The following is a 13,941-nucleotide window of genomic DNA, read 5'->3' as shown; positions in this document are numbered from 1 at the left end:
CAAAAAGTGGCGCTGGACTACGCTGACGTGGTGAAGGGCACCCACATTGAGACGACTCTGGCAGTCTCTCACCGTTGTCGTCCCCCCGAAATGAATCTTATTTCCGATCGGTGATGTTGTTGCGGTCTCCATGAGACCTGCGACTTCCATCAATCATCTTGTCCATAGCGTATTCCCCAAGGTTTATTTAGGTAGAGGAAAACGGTATTTTGAAGTTGGATTGTACCGTCGGTTGGTAGGTCCCGTACACCATGGCAACCTGATCCACACGCCGGAACAACTCCGTGCTCCGATTACTTTTTTCGGCGGGCAAGAAATTTGTTTGCAGTATATCCCGGGGCTGCTTCTCCCATTCTCTTCTCCGTAAAACTCTTCTCGTTTCGAGATCGAAAAAAGTGATATACCATTTCAGTACGTCCGGTCATTCCTCTGCCTTGAGCACTTGAGCACTGGATAGGGTCGATTCCGCATGGTACGGGACCCCTCTCGCCTCTGCCTTGGCGCTTGGGAGAAATTGTCAGAGTGGTATCCTAACAGTTGCCATCGGGACGGTTTTTCCTCCCTCATGGCAGCGGGAGGCTGACATTTTAACGGCCGGGCACCCACCCTTCAAATCTTAAATTCGGCGGACCTGTTCGTCAACTCACAACGAACAACAAACTCTCTCTCTCCCAACGAACGAGCAAACAAAAAAAACGGCCGGGGTGGGGCGCGCGCGGGGGCGGCGGGTGTGCGGCGGGTGTGAGGGATGTCTGTGAGCCCGAGAGCGATATGCCATGTCCGCCTTGCGTTTGTTTCATAACACCGAAGAATCAAAACAAAAAAAACGCCGCCGGCCGCCCTCCACCTCGCCCGCGCCTCCGCCGCCCTCCACCTCCCCCACACCGCCGCCGCCGCCACTCACGACGCCGCCGCCCTCCACCTCGCCCACGCCGCCGCCGTCGCTCACGCCGCCGCCGCTCGCTCGCTCGCCCGCTCGCGCCTGGCTTTCTACTTCCTCGTGATCGCCCGAATCTCTCCTTCCTCGTGATCCACCCTCGCCTCACCCTCCCGCCGCCTCGCTGCTCGCTCGCCGCTTGCTCGCCCGCCCGACTTTCTACTTCCTCGTGATCCGAACCGCCACCACCCTCGCCTCGCCCTCCCGCCGCCTCGCCACTCTCGCTCGCCGTTCGCCGTTCGCTCGCCCGCTCCCGACTTTCTACTTCCTCGTGATCCATCTCGCCGTTCGCTCGCTCGCTTGCGCTCGACCTCCTACTTCCTCGTGATCCACCGCCGCCACCCTCGCCTCGCCCTCCCGCCGCCTAGCCGCTCGCTCGCCGCTCGCTCGCACGTTCGCGCTCGACCTTCTACTTCCTCGTGATCCACCGCCGCCACCCTCACCCCCGCCGCCTAGCCGCTCGCTCGCCGTTCGCTCCCCCGCTCGCGCCAGACCTTCTTCCTCCTCGTGATCCACCCGCCGCCGCCCTCGCCTCGCCTTCCCGCCACCTAGCCGCTCGCTCGCTCCTATCCGTCCCACGCCTATCCGTGATCCTGCCGCTACCGCGCCGTCCTTGCTCCTCCCTGCCGTGCCGCTCCTTCCTCCGTGCCGTGCCGCCCTTGCCGTTTAGCCCGCCGCCCCCCCTGCCGTCCGTTACCGCCGTGCCGCCGTACCGCCCACGCCGCCGCCGCCCTCCACCCCCTCCACACCGCCGCCACCGCTGCTCACGCCGCCGCCGCCCTCCACCTCGCTCACGCCGCCGCCGCCCTCCACCTCGCCCGCGCCTCCGCCGCCGCTCACGCCTCCGCCGCCTTCCATCTCGCCCACGCCTCCGCCGCCCTCCACCTCTCCCATGCCGCCCCCCCCGCCCTCCACCTCGCCCACCCCTTTGCCACCACCCTCTCCTTCGCCGCCCCTTGCCCCCACCGTCCTCCACCTCCACCCCTCGCCCTCCCCCCCGCCCTACCGAACCACCCGCCGCCCGCCCATGCCGACTTCCGCCCTCCCGCCGCCCTCCCCCCTTTCTGCCCCTCCGCCTTCGCCATCCCCCATCTGTGCATTCCACTCCGTTCGCTCCCTCCCGCTTGGCGCCCATCCCGCCCTCCGCCCTCGCTCTCCGCCCCTGCCCTGGCTGGCCTGGGTGGCATCTCCCCATTATCACGCGCCAAGTGGGAGGGAGGTGGACGGGGCCCTGAGCCGACCTAGCCCTAAACGGAATGGGGCGCCCAACACGTGCCCGGATTACTGTGCCTTCCCCGGGTGCAGCCTTTCGGCTCGTGAAGGGTCGGTGCGTGTCGTGATCCCCTGGAACACCCGTACTCTCCCGCGCCATCTCCGTCGCCCTCTTCGGCTGCGGCCTTACCACCAAGATCGGGAGGCGGCCAGGGCTCATAGACTCGGTCGAGAGACCCCAGATTGGCATCCATGCCTCTCTGGACAGGGTGGCCCGCCACAACGACCCCTGGAATTGCGACTCGCCGCTTTCCTCCCGCTGTGATTCTGTGTGAGCTCTGTGTCTTGATTTGCCAACAGTATACATACACACGTATTCCATGGAATACGCCGTATTCCAAGCTCCCAAAATGGACGTATTCCGTATAAAATTTTCTTCGCTCCGCGAATTCAGACAGTAGGTTCCTCACCCCTCCGGACTCCCTCCCACCTGTCCTCCCACTAAGCACCTCCCCTCTGTGCATCGCAGAGCCCGCCCAACAGCCCCCTTCCAGGTAAGACGTAAGACCACGGGCGCGCGCGGACAACGAGCTCCACCCCTCCCACCGTCCTCCCACATGCCTGCAACCACCATTCGTGCCAGCAGCAGTAGGGAGGGGTGTACCTTCTTGTAGGTATATTGCAGAAACGATTTTTGAGGTGTGAATACACCCCCTAGACGCGACGCCCCCCGAACCAACGGGCCAGACCCTTCCAGAGGGTGCCCCAGGGACTCCCAAAACCGCCCCACAACGCTAGCCGAAAAGAAAGAAAGAACGCGTCGCGCGAACGCCGAGCGATGCACGCCGACCTGTCGGTCCCGCTCTCGTGCCGATCTTCCGAGGCGCCAGCGGCCGATGGGCATTGCTCCGCCCACCTCCCTTCGCCTCACCGCACTGTGCACATTGGCAGGCGCTCGCGGAGCTGCAGGCACTCGGCTACGCTGTCGTCTGCTGGACCACCGAGGCGGGCGGCGGTAGTGTGCCAAAACCTGCGAAGCCGTTTCCGCCGCTCAGACCGCACAGGCCGCCGGGCGGCGGCGGCGGTGGCGACGCCGCTCTCTCATCCTTCACGCGGCCGGTGCACGAGTGCAGCCGGCTGACGGTGAGTCTGGAGGAGGAGAGCCACGCGTTTGCGCTCGCGGGCGCGCGCGAGGCGCTTCGGTCGTACGACGTCGTCGCCGTCGCGCCCGGCTCGGAGGCGGTGCTCGAACGCGTGCTCACTTCGCCCGCGCGCGAGCTCATCGACCTGGTGTGCCTCCCGTCTGCGCACGCGCCGCCCTTTTCGCTGCGCCCGCACGCGGCTCGGAGGGTCCTCGCCGCGGGCCTCCAGCTCGAGCTCTGCTACTCCGCCGCCTTGCGCGACGCCGCGTCGCGCCGCCACTTCTTCGCGAACCTGCGCGCCTGCCTCGAGGCGCTGCCCGGCGCGGCGCGCAAGCGCGGCGCGGCCGGGCTGGTCCTCTCGTCCGGCGCCGACGAGCCGCGCCTGCTCCGCGAGCCGCGAGACGTCGCCTCCCTCGTCTCGCTCGTCGGGGCAGGCCCGCTCGCCGGCCGCGCCGCGCTCGCCGTCAACCCATTCCGCGCGCTCGAGCGGGCCGCGAGGCGCCAGTACCCGCCGCCGCTCGCGCCGCCGCCGCCGCATGGACTCTGCTCCATCGGTCTCGTCCCCACGCGCGCCGCCGCCGCCGTCGCCGCCGCCTCCGCTGGCGGAGGCGCGAGTGGCGCTGGCGGCGAGCAGCAGCACCATCACCACCAAAAGAAGAAGCGGCGGAGATGATGCCGACTCCGTCACATCTCTTTCCCCTTTCTGCATACATAACTCTCCCGTGCCCTGTGCTCCGAAAACGCCTCCATCCACCTGTGCGTGTGCGAATCTGCGAAAATAAGCGTTAAGGATAAGGTAGGGCAGGTGCGGCTGCGCCAAGCGAAGACCTCTCAGCCCGTCAGTCCGAGTACCGAGACTAGGGACACAACCCCTCTGGGGGGAGGCGGGGGCCCCCGGAGGCACCGTGCGCCGTGCAGCAGTGCGGAAACGGGGCTCCGGCTCTACTAGTCTCTACTAGCACCGACTTCCCGAATGAGTACGGTTGAATAGAGGGCAGATTTGGAGAGATCTCGAGGAGTACCTACAGATAGACCCTCCAACGATCAGAAAACTCCGACCTGATCGGTCGTACTGACCGCCGACAGATCACTCCAGGCAGCAGACAGGCCGACGTCTGCACGCGGCCCGCCGGGCGAGAGGCCTGAGACGATCCGACCCTGCGACCCTGATGCTGCTGCTCTAGCTATCAGACATGCGCTGCTGACTGCTGCCACAATGTGCGACCTGTGCTGGCCCACTTGGCGGCCTTCCCGGTCAGTGGTGAGGCGCAGTTCAGAGCTGTCGATGGCGCGATGCCGCACTGGTCCCACATCGGTGACACGAGACCACCACGTTTGCCGGTCCAAGAGAGAGGCACCGGCGCTGTCCTGAGAAGGTGCATGGTCCCTCTTGACTGCCCATGCGCGCGAGGCTGTGTAGGCATAGCCTCGAGAGTGCCAGCAGCCAGTCGCCGAGGCAGTTTGTGACGCGCATTGCGCCAGAAGGCAAGCGTGCACACGATGGAAGGACACCTTCCTACTGGCCGTACGATCAGGTCGTCACTGAATGCCGAAGACTAAGGCCGCGAGCTATGCAGGCGGTCAGTTGAGCAGCATGGCACGGTCAACAGCGCCGAAAGGATGTCGCAAGGCGTGATAGCATGGCCGCAAGGACGCCGAGTTCCCGTGAAAAACAAGTAAAAAATCCGCGAAAAAAAATGCCATAAAATCGGCGCCTGCGGCGGGCTGGGGGACCCATCTCCCCCCAGCCCAAGGGAGGGATGGGAGAACGGCACGCCGCCACCACACAGGGATTTTAAGGAGAGGAGTGTGGTGCGCTAGCCGTCGCCCACCCTGGGGAGTCTGCCTCTTCGTATCTCTTTTCGCAGTCTCTCGCCGCTTCTCGCTGCAACCTTCATGCCATGGGAGTACCTCGCCAGGTCTAGCGGCAAAATTCTTACCTCTCCTTTGGCGGTAGAGTGGCTTGACGTTGGTGGTTGCGCTGCCGCTGCTTGCCGCGCCGGCAGCCGTCGCCTGCAGCATGGAAGACGAGGGTTCGCTCGACGACCTGCTGAACGCTTGTGGCGACATCGATGACGAGCCAGAGGACGTTCCTCCGCCGCCGGTCGCGTCGCGGACGGCCGAGCGCAAGCCGCCTCCGCCCAATCAGCCACCTCGCACTGCGCCGCCTGCGCCGCCTCTCGACAGGGTGGCAGCCAGCGACCCGGTGGCTGCTTTTACTGGCAAGTTTGGCGCCAACACGGGCGCTGCCAGCACCGTCGGCTCGCGCCCAGCGCCACCTACGGCCGGTACGGAGGGCGCTTCGCGACCGGGCGGCGGTGGTGGTGGCAGGGAAGGCGGCGGCGGCGGCGGCGCGAGAGGCGCGAGAGGCGGCGGCGGCGGCGGCGGCGGCGTCGGCGGGGGCGGCGGCGGCGGCGGCGGTGACGCTGCCGCCGCCAAGGCGCCGGCCGACTTGAGCATCGAGGAGTTCTCGAAGATCAAGATTGAGCCAAAGCGGAGGAAGGTGTGCACGCAGCCGCCCGGGGGCCAAGCTCCGGCAGCGCGCCACCGTCCCCAGCGGCTGTTCCGCCCTGCCCACAGGTCTCTCGCGACGAGCTGAGGACGTTGGCAGCCGGCGCGACTTTCAAGAGGTGGGAGTCGCTGCCACGCCGGCATCACGCATGCGCCTTCTCTGAGCAGGGAGCCCGGTGGTTAGGCTGGAGCCGCTGGCGAGTGGGCGAGACGGGCCGCCGGCGGAGGGGAGTGAGTGGTTCACGATCGGCGTGCTGGTCAAGAAGAGCGACCCGAAGACCGCCAAAAGCGGCAAGGGCTTCATCGTCTGGGAGCTCTCCGACCTCGTCGACCCGTCCGTCACGCTGAACGTGATGCTGTTTGACGGCGCGGGCGGCGCGTAGACCCGGCACCCTGGCCGCTGTTCTGACTCTCCCCCTCCGCTCGGCCTCCAAGGCGCGTACGACTCCAACTACAAGGAGCAGTACGGCATGACCTATGTCCTCCGCCGGCTGACGCTGCTCCCGCCACAGCCCGACGCCCCCTCTCGCCGGCCAATGTACAAGCTGACGGACAAGGCCTCCCCCCCCCCCCCCCCTCTTCAACGAGCTACGCTCTCCCCCTCCACGGGCGCTTGCCGCGGCCGCGTGACCCATCCCGCCGACCCACCTCCTCCCGCGCCGCAGTCGAACATTGTGCCGATCGGCGTCGCGGCGGACTACGGCGTCTGCGGGGAGATGAGCCAGAGCGGGCAGCAGTGCCGCAGCTGGGTCAACGTCTCCTCCCCGTGCGGCGCGGTCTGCGCGTACCACGCATCGCGGAAGCTGCAGCAGATACAGGCCGAGGAGAGGAAGGCGGAGGCGAAGGCTGCCAAGCAGCGCGGCGGCGGCGGCGGCGGCGGCGGCGGCAGAGCCGGAGGCGGCGGAGGCGGAGGCGGAGGCGGCGGAGGCGGAGGCGGAGGCGGCGGAGGCGGAGGCGGAGGCGGACGGCGGACGGCGGCTTTCGGCGCGATGGTGGGGCGGCCGGGCGACTTCCAGGCGGCGCTCGCTGCAATGAAGACGCTGATGGGCTGGGGCCTCTCCCTCGGCCCGACGGGCGAGATGCGGCACGCTCCGGACGGGACGGCGGAGCAGCGCGCGAGCCTGAAGACGTTGGTGACGATGGCGATGGAGGAGAAGGTGGCGCCGCTTCGCCTCCCGCCCAGCCCGACCCCTTGGCGGCGCAGAATGACACAGCCGCCGCATCGGAGCCGCTCTGCACACCAGCCTCCCCCCAGCCTCGCACCCCATCGCGTCTTCACTTGCGTGCGCACTCGCAGGTTGCGTTTGTGCCGCGCGACCCCAACGCGAGCACTCCCGCGCCGAACGCGACGCTCAGTGCTGCCGCCTCAGCGTTCGCTGACGGGGCAGCGGAAGCGAACAAAGCTTTCCATCCCCTGCCGCGGGCGCTCGTTCTCCGCCTCCTCGTCCTGCGACGAGTCGCCGTCGGAGAAGCAGACCTCGCCGCCCCCGCCACTGCCGCCGCCGCCGCCCCTGCTCCCGCCGCCGCTTCCGCCGCGGGCGGCGGGGCCGCGCTGGAGGCGGAGGCCGCCGCCATCGCGCGCGGCGGCGGCGGCAGCAGTGGCGGCGGCGGCGGCAGTGGCGGGGGCGGCGAGGTCTGCTTCTCCGACGGCGACTCGTCGCAGGACGAGGAGGCGGAGAACGAGCGCCCGCGGCAGCCGTCGAGCGCGACGTCCGCTTCCGCTGCGGCGTCTGGGACTGGCGGAGAAGGAGCCGCTGCCGGAGGCGGCGCCGGCGCGGCGCCAGCGCCAACAAAGCCTCCGCTCGCGACGCCTGCGCCCCGACGCGTCCCGAGCCACGCCTCCGACACCACCGGCGTGAAGCCGGATGCGCGGGGGGCGTGTGCCGCGCAGCGCGCGAACCCGCGCGCTGCGCACGGCGTGGCGCGCGACCACAGAGGCGTCGTTGTGAAGGAGGCTTCGACCACCCCGGCCACCGCCTCCAAGAGCGTGGCCGCGACTTCCGCGCTCGCTCCGTTGCCGCCCATTCCGAAGCGCGGCGACGGGCGCGGGAGAGTGCTCCAGACGCGCTCGGTGCCAAGGGCCGACCCCGAGGCGCCAGACGCTGCCCCCCCCCCCTCCACCGGCTCCACCCCGCAACCCAAGCACCGACAGTGGACCGGTGCCGGTGCTTTCCGCCCAGCGCTGCCCCCCTGCCGGCCTCGCAGGAGGAGCTGCTGCTCGACGAGATGCTCGAGCAGCACAAGGCCGACAGGCGCCGGCGGAGACAGGTGGACGCGAACGCCGCTGGGGCGGCCTCTGCAAAGGGGCCCTCCCGTGTTGGAGCAGCCGCTGAGGGCCGCACCGCCAGCAGCGGCGGCCGCGGGGGCAGCGGCCGCAGCGGCGGCGGCGGCGGCAGCGGCGGCAGCGGCGGCGGCGGCGGCGGCGGCGGCGGTGGCGGCGGCGGCGGCGGCGGTGGCGGCGGCAGCGGCAGCGGCGTCAAGCGAAGCAGCGGCGACTTGCGCACGGCTGCGCCCGGGGCGCCTGAGGCGAGAGCGACAAAGGTGGCGCGGGCATCGAGCGACACGATCGCACGCGCGGCGGCGCCGACCGACCGCCGCAGCGGCGGCAGCGGCGGTGGCGCCGTTCCACAGAGCGGCACCCGGCCGGTCGGCGGTGCGGGCAGCGCAGTGTCCAACTTTACGGCGAACTTTGGTGCCGTCGACCCCGACAGCCGAGCGGGGCAGGCGCAGCTGGGGCGCAAGTCTGCGGGCGAGGCAGAGGTGGCGGCGGCCTGAGCGAGCGCTTGCGCTGTCCCGAGGCTCCATTTGGCAGCGGGAGAGTTGCGCTGGTAGGTCGTGCAGGCCGGGCGGTTGGCTCTGCAGAAGAAGCTGGGCGCCCTCGAGACGAAGGACGACCTGACGAGCAAGGCGGCCACGCGACTAAAGGTGGACGTGACGGCCTTCCGCTGCCGCGAGTGCGAAGCCCTCCCGCGCCCCTCGCCTCGGCAGCCGAGAGGAGGCTGCTCTCACCGCGGCCGGGCTTTCGCTGCAGGTGCGGCTACCTCTCGCAATCGCGCAGTTCGCTCTGCGAGCGGGAGGGCCACGACGTGAGGAGGCTGCAGGCCGTCAAGCGCTTCTTCGAGTGCGGCGGCTGCAAGGGCCGCATCTCGCTCCTCAACCAGCGGCTGCCGGAGACCGCGTGCACAAAGTGCGGCGGCAAGTTCCACAGCTGCTCCGTCACGCGCGAGAAGCTTGCAGCCGCGCCCTCGGACGAGTTCCTCGCGCGGGGCATCGAGCACGGCCGATTCCTCGGCGCGGACGGCCCGCGCGCTGGGGCTGCCGGTGAGGGGCGCGAGGCTGGCGGCGGCGCGGCGCAGCACCACCGGCGCGCGGTGGTCGATGCCGGCCGCGCGAACGCGTTTGCGGCGCAGGTGCCGCTTCACGACGGACCCGATGACTGACGGAGGATGCGCCGTGTCCTGGCCGTGTCGCAGCAGACCGCGCAACAACTCGATAACGAGAGACGGATGGGGTTGCCACCGCAGAGCTGGACTTCCGCCGCCACAGCACCAACAGACTGAGCACGCGTAGCTGTTCGTATGACTCTCCTGGAAGTGGATGGTTTCGTGTCTCGTCGTCCTGAGCGGCGCTGAGCATGATTATGTGAGCGAGTCAGAGTCAGTGGCGGTCACTATTACAGTTAGGCCGCAACGTACCGACGAGTCAAAACGAAACTGATCTCTGATGCAGTGTGTGCATATACACTCCCTTTCTCGAGAATTATGACACATATATTCAACCAGACAAAAACGAATAAGGGAGACACCACTACGACTAGATATGCGAAGCCGTTCAGGCGCCATGGGGCACGAGCCGCACAAAGCCGAACCCATGCTGCTTGAACGCAGCCTCCAGCACGGCGCTCTGCTCCTCGCCCGTGCTCAGTCCGACCACCGCGCCGCCCGAGCCCGAGAACTTGGCCGGGGCGCCGTGCGCCGCGGCGAGCTCGACCATGGCAATGTTGTCGGCGCCGAGGCACGCGTCGCCGTACACGGCGCGCCGCAGCCGAAAGTTCTCGCGCATGGCGTCGCCGAGGGCGGCGGCGTCTCCCGCGAGCAGCGCCTCCCTCGCGCGGTCCGTCAGCGACGCGAAGCTCGCCATCGCGTCGACGACCGCCGCCTCGCCCGCCAGCCAGCGCGCCTTGACATCCGAGTGGATCTTGCCAGAGTTGGACGGGTCCTTGACAAAGGCGAGCCAGAGCGGCGGGAGAGTGGCGGTCGGGATGCGCGAATAGTCGCCGTAGCCGCGCCCCTCCAGCAGCTCCTTTGCGAAGTCCATGAACATGCAGCCCTCGTACGCCTGTATGACGCGGTCCTGCAGCCCGGCGGTGATGCCGAGCTCACCGCTCTCGACGCTCAAGACAAAGGAGGGCCGCAGCGGCAGCGGCATCTGCTCATCGCTGACCTCGAAAAAGTGGAGCAGGCAGCGCAGCGTCGCCGTGATAATGGCCGACGAGCCGGCGAGTCCCACCTGCCGCGGGATGTTGGTGTCGTAGGAGAGCGTGAAGTTGCGTGACGGCAGCACGAGATGCCGCTCGGCGCAGTACTCGTGGAAGCGCTTGCACGTGGCCTGCAGCAGCACAATACCGCCCTGGTACCCGTCCCGCGCCAGCGCGCCGTGCAGCTCGGCCAGCGACGTGAAGCCAGAGGTCGCGTCGCAGCGCGGATTGGGAGTGAAGGTGATGGCGTCAGACATGTGAATGGCGACCGTCGCGCAGAAGTTCTCGACCGCCACAGCGATCGTCTTTCCGTGGAAGCCGTCCGACGGGTTGCCGACGAGGCCGACCCGGGCGTACGCGGTCGCAGAGAAGGAGGTTGGCGCCGCCATAGGCTGCGAAAAACGAAAGTCTGGCAAAGAAAAAATACGAGTCACTATTAACAACGAAGGCGCTCTCAAAGAAAAAATACTAAAAAAGAAAAATCTGCCGCGGCGGCCGCCTCGTCCGCAACCTTTTGGGCGGCCGCCGATCGGCTTGCCGCCGCCCGTGCCTCTGCAGCGCACCTCTCCGCTGTCTGTGCTTCAGCCTCGCGCCGCTCCGCCGCAGCAGCCAGCTCGTCCTTTGCAGCCGCCACCCGCGCCTTGGCTGCAAGCTTGTCCTCTTAAGCGCGCGGTCGGTGGCGGCGGCGATTATTTCAGGTGTCGCGATCGGCGCACGCGACAACAAAGCACGCGAGCGCGGACGCTGCGCTCGTGGGCGCAAACATGGGGCGACGTTCAGACCACTAGCTTGGAGGAGGAGGAGGGTGCTGACGACGGCAGTGATGCCGAGGCTCATTCGCGTCATTTCGAGAAAAGATGAGCATTTCGTCCGTCCAATCGAAGGACGCGCCGGATCGCCCATGTTATGGCGTTGCCTACGCGGCCATCGTCGCCTCGCTCGACCCGCAGTGCGTGCGCTTCAAGACAATCATCACCGAGCAGGGGCAAATCCCGAGCGAGCGCACCTCGAGTGGCCGGCCCACGCCCGGTGCTGTCGTGCAGCGGCAGGAGATCGTGGGCTCGCTCGAAGAGTCCATGAAATCGCTCTTTCGCGACTTTGTCAGCGCGGACTGCTGGCGCACGGGGGGCCGCCCGCCCAAGCGCATTATCTTTTTCCGCGACGGAGTGGCGCACAACCAGTTCGAGGAGGTGACGAGGCAGGAGATCGCGCAGATTCGGCGCGCGGCCGACGCCATCTGCGGCGAAGCATACAAGCCACAGCTGATCTTTATCGTGACGCAAATGCGCACGAAGGCGCGCTTCGCCATCCAAGGCGTGGCGCCGAGCAAGGGAGGCGGTAAGGGCGGCGGTAAGGGTGGCGGCAAGGGCGGCGGCAAGGGCGGCGGCAAGGGCGGCGGCAAGGGCGGCGGAAAGGGCGGCGGAAAGGGCGGTGGTCCACCGGCGCCGGGCGTCGAGGACTGGCTCAACGTCAGTTCAGGCACGGTGGTGGATCGCGATGTCACGGGTAAAGACGCCTTCGACTGGTACATGGTTCCGCACCACGCGCTGCAGGGCACCGCGCGCGCATCGCACTACCACGTCCTGAGCAACGACGCGAAGCTGAGCGCGGACAAGCTGCAGCGCTTCACCTTCGACCTGTGCCACGTGTATGGGCGCGCGACCAAGATCGTCTCGCGGCCGGCGCACGTCTACTATGCGCACCTGGCGGCGTTCAACGGCCCGTTCTACAGCTCAGACTTCCGCGACACCGCTGGCACCGACTGGTGCGAGGTCGGCTCCGTGGGCAGCCACGGATCCAGCCAGAGCGCCACATGCGGCGCCCTTCACCCCAGTCTGGCGGACACCGTTTACTATGCGTGAGCCCGCTGGGGAGGCCGGGGCTAGAGCCCGCGGACCTCACACCCGACATCCCAGCAAGAGAGATGCGGCGGCGCGCGCGCTGAGCGAGAGCGAGAGGGTTTGTTCCTCACAATTTGTTGTGAAGACAGAGCTCTCGGACGTCGGAGCGACACGGAGGGGCCTGGGACCTTTTGAGGCGCGCTGCGCAGCACTGTGTGATCGTATGTTGACACTCCGTTGTGCGAAGTACTCTATGTTTGTAATAAAAGATTAACAAAAAGACGAACTCTCTCGCAGCTCGCACAGCACACAGGTTCGACACAGGTACCAAAAGAGGCACAGCCTGCGACGGACCTTTAGAAGGCGCCGTCGTCCTCATAGAGGTGGGCACGATCGGGGGGGACAGTCGAATCCGCGAGCAGCGTAGTGCTCGCCGAAAAGACCATCCCCATCATCCCAACCCCCCCGGCGACCCCCTCGCCGCTTGCCCCGCCAGCGGGCACTGCGCGACCCACCCCCGCGCCCTCGACCGCGCCCCCCGCCAGGAGCATACCGCATCACCTTCGCCCGCTCCTCGTCGAAGAGAAGAATCTCTCCCGCCTTCACCGCCTCCTTCCACCCCTCCACGCAGCGGCCTTCCTCCTGCAGGCACATGCTTCGAGTCCACAGCACCGGCCCTCCGTCGCAGACTTCCGGCACAGCGTCCAAAGCCGCCCTAAACCTAGGGCAGCGCGCCGCGTCCCATGCCGCCTTCTCAGCCGCCTGGATAGCCGCCCACTGGGCAACCGAGTAGTGGGAGGGGCGAGATTGGCGAGCAGTGGGAGGGCCGTCCGGCTCGGCGCCGCGCGCCGCGCCCGAAACCGCCCCCGCTGCCTCCTCCTCGACCTCCTCGTCGGTTGCCGTGCCCACCGCCTGCTCCTGGGATAAATCTGTCTTCTCTCCTCAGTCAGCGCACTCGGAGCAGGACCCGCAGCCATTCCAGTTGCACAGCTCCCCCCACCCCTGCGTTTTCTCCACGCAAAACGGCTTGCACTGGGGCGGGGGGGTGGCGCACTCGGAGCAGGACCCGCAGCCATTCCAGTTGCACAGCTCCCCCCACCCCTGCGTTTTCTCCACGCAAAACGGCTTGCACTGGGGCAGGGGGGTGGCACACTCGGAGCAGGACCTGCAGCCATTCCAGTTGCACAGCTCCCCCCACCCCTGCGTTTTCTCCACGCAAAACGGCTTGCACTGGGGCAGGGGGGTGGCACACTCGGAGCAGGACCCGCAGCCATTCCAGTTGCACAGCTCCCCCCACCCCTGCGTCTTCTCCACGCAAAACGGCTTGCAAGAGGCTGGAGGTGCTGACGGTGATGGCAGCGTCGGTGGCGGCGGCAATGGTGGCGGCGGCGTAGGTGGTGGTGGGGCGGGCGGTGGCGGCGAGGGCGGTGGTGGCATGGGCGGTGGCGGCGTCGGTGGCGGTGGTGACGGTGGCGGCGGCGTGGGTGGCGGAGGAGCTGGTGGCGGCGGCGAGGGCAGCGGCGGTGAGGGCGGCGGCGGCGTCGGAGGCGGTGGCGAGGGTGGCGGCGGCGTAGGTGGTGGTGGGGCTGGTGGCGGCGGCGAGGGTGGTGGCGGCGTAGGCGGCGGTGGGGCGGGCGGTGGCGGCGTCGGTGGCGGCGGTGACGGTGGCGGCGGCGTGGGTGGCGGAGGAGCTGGTGGCGGCGGCGAGGGCAGCGGCGGTGAGGGCGGCGGCGGCGTCGGAGGCGGTGGCGAGGGTGGCGGCGGCGTAGGTGGTGGTGGGGCTGGTGGCGGCGGCAATGGTGGTGGCGGCGTAGGCGGCGG

At 68.2% G+C, this 13,941-nt stretch overlaps 5 protein-coding genes across 5 annotated transcripts; 4 read left to right on the top strand and 1 right to left on the bottom strand.

Moving 5' to 3' along the window:
• Positions 1–2,987: 2,987 nt before the first annotated feature.
• Positions 2,988–3,964, top strand: EMIHUDRAFT_100504 (hypothetical protein; the record flags this gene model as incomplete). Its single annotated transcript, XM_005778821.1, has 2 exons — positions 2,988–3,005; positions 3,101–3,964. The coding sequence occupies 2 exons, from the start codon at positions 2,988–2,990 to the stop codon at positions 3,962–3,964; spliced, it is 882 nt and encodes a 293-aa protein (XP_005778878.1).
• Positions 3,965–5,311: 1,347 nt separating this feature from the next.
• Positions 5,312–6,185, top strand: EMIHUDRAFT_205487 (hypothetical protein; the record flags this gene model as incomplete). The annotated part of the gene is made up of 4 exons (XM_005778820.1): positions 5,312–5,548; positions 5,732–5,794; positions 5,872–5,921; positions 5,987–6,185. The coding sequence occupies 4 exons, from the start codon at positions 5,312–5,314 to the stop codon at positions 6,183–6,185; spliced, it is 549 nt and encodes a 182-aa protein (XP_005778877.1).
• Positions 6,186–6,791: 606 nt separating this feature from the next.
• Positions 6,792–9,242, top strand: EMIHUDRAFT_205486 (hypothetical protein; the record flags this gene model as incomplete). The annotated part of the gene is made up of 7 exons (XM_005778819.1): positions 6,792–6,959; positions 7,100–7,258; positions 7,466–7,873; positions 8,008–8,116; positions 8,471–8,562; positions 8,635–8,756; positions 8,834–9,242. 7 exons carry the CDS (start codon positions 6,792–6,794, stop codon positions 9,240–9,242), a joined length of 1,467 nt encoding a protein of 488 aa, XP_005778876.1.
• A 403-nt stretch (positions 9,243–9,645) lies between these two features.
• Positions 9,646–10,650, bottom strand: EMIHUDRAFT_54068 (hypothetical protein; the record flags this gene model as incomplete). Its single annotated transcript, XM_005778818.1, has 1 exon — positions 9,646–10,650. A coding segment is annotated over one exon (1,005 nt), but the record flags the coding sequence as incomplete, so codon positions are not given.
• A 765-nt stretch (positions 10,651–11,415) lies between these two features.
• Positions 11,416–12,039, top strand: EMIHUDRAFT_46005 (hypothetical protein; the record flags this gene model as incomplete). The annotated part of the gene is made up of 2 exons (XM_005778817.1): positions 11,416–11,629; positions 11,759–12,039. Coding segments are annotated over 2 exons (495 nt in total), but the record flags the coding sequence as incomplete, so codon positions are not given.
• Between the last annotated feature and the right edge of the window lie 1,902 nt (positions 12,040–13,941).

This window comes from Emiliania huxleyi (assembly GCF_000372725.1).
Source record: "Emiliania huxleyi CCMP1516 unplaced genomic scaffold EMIHUscaffold_24, whole genome shotgun sequence".
Lineage (NCBI taxonomy): Eukaryota > Haptophyta > Isochrysidales > Noelaerhabdaceae > Emiliania > Emiliania huxleyi.
This window is presented reverse-complemented; position numbering and strand designations above follow the sequence as displayed.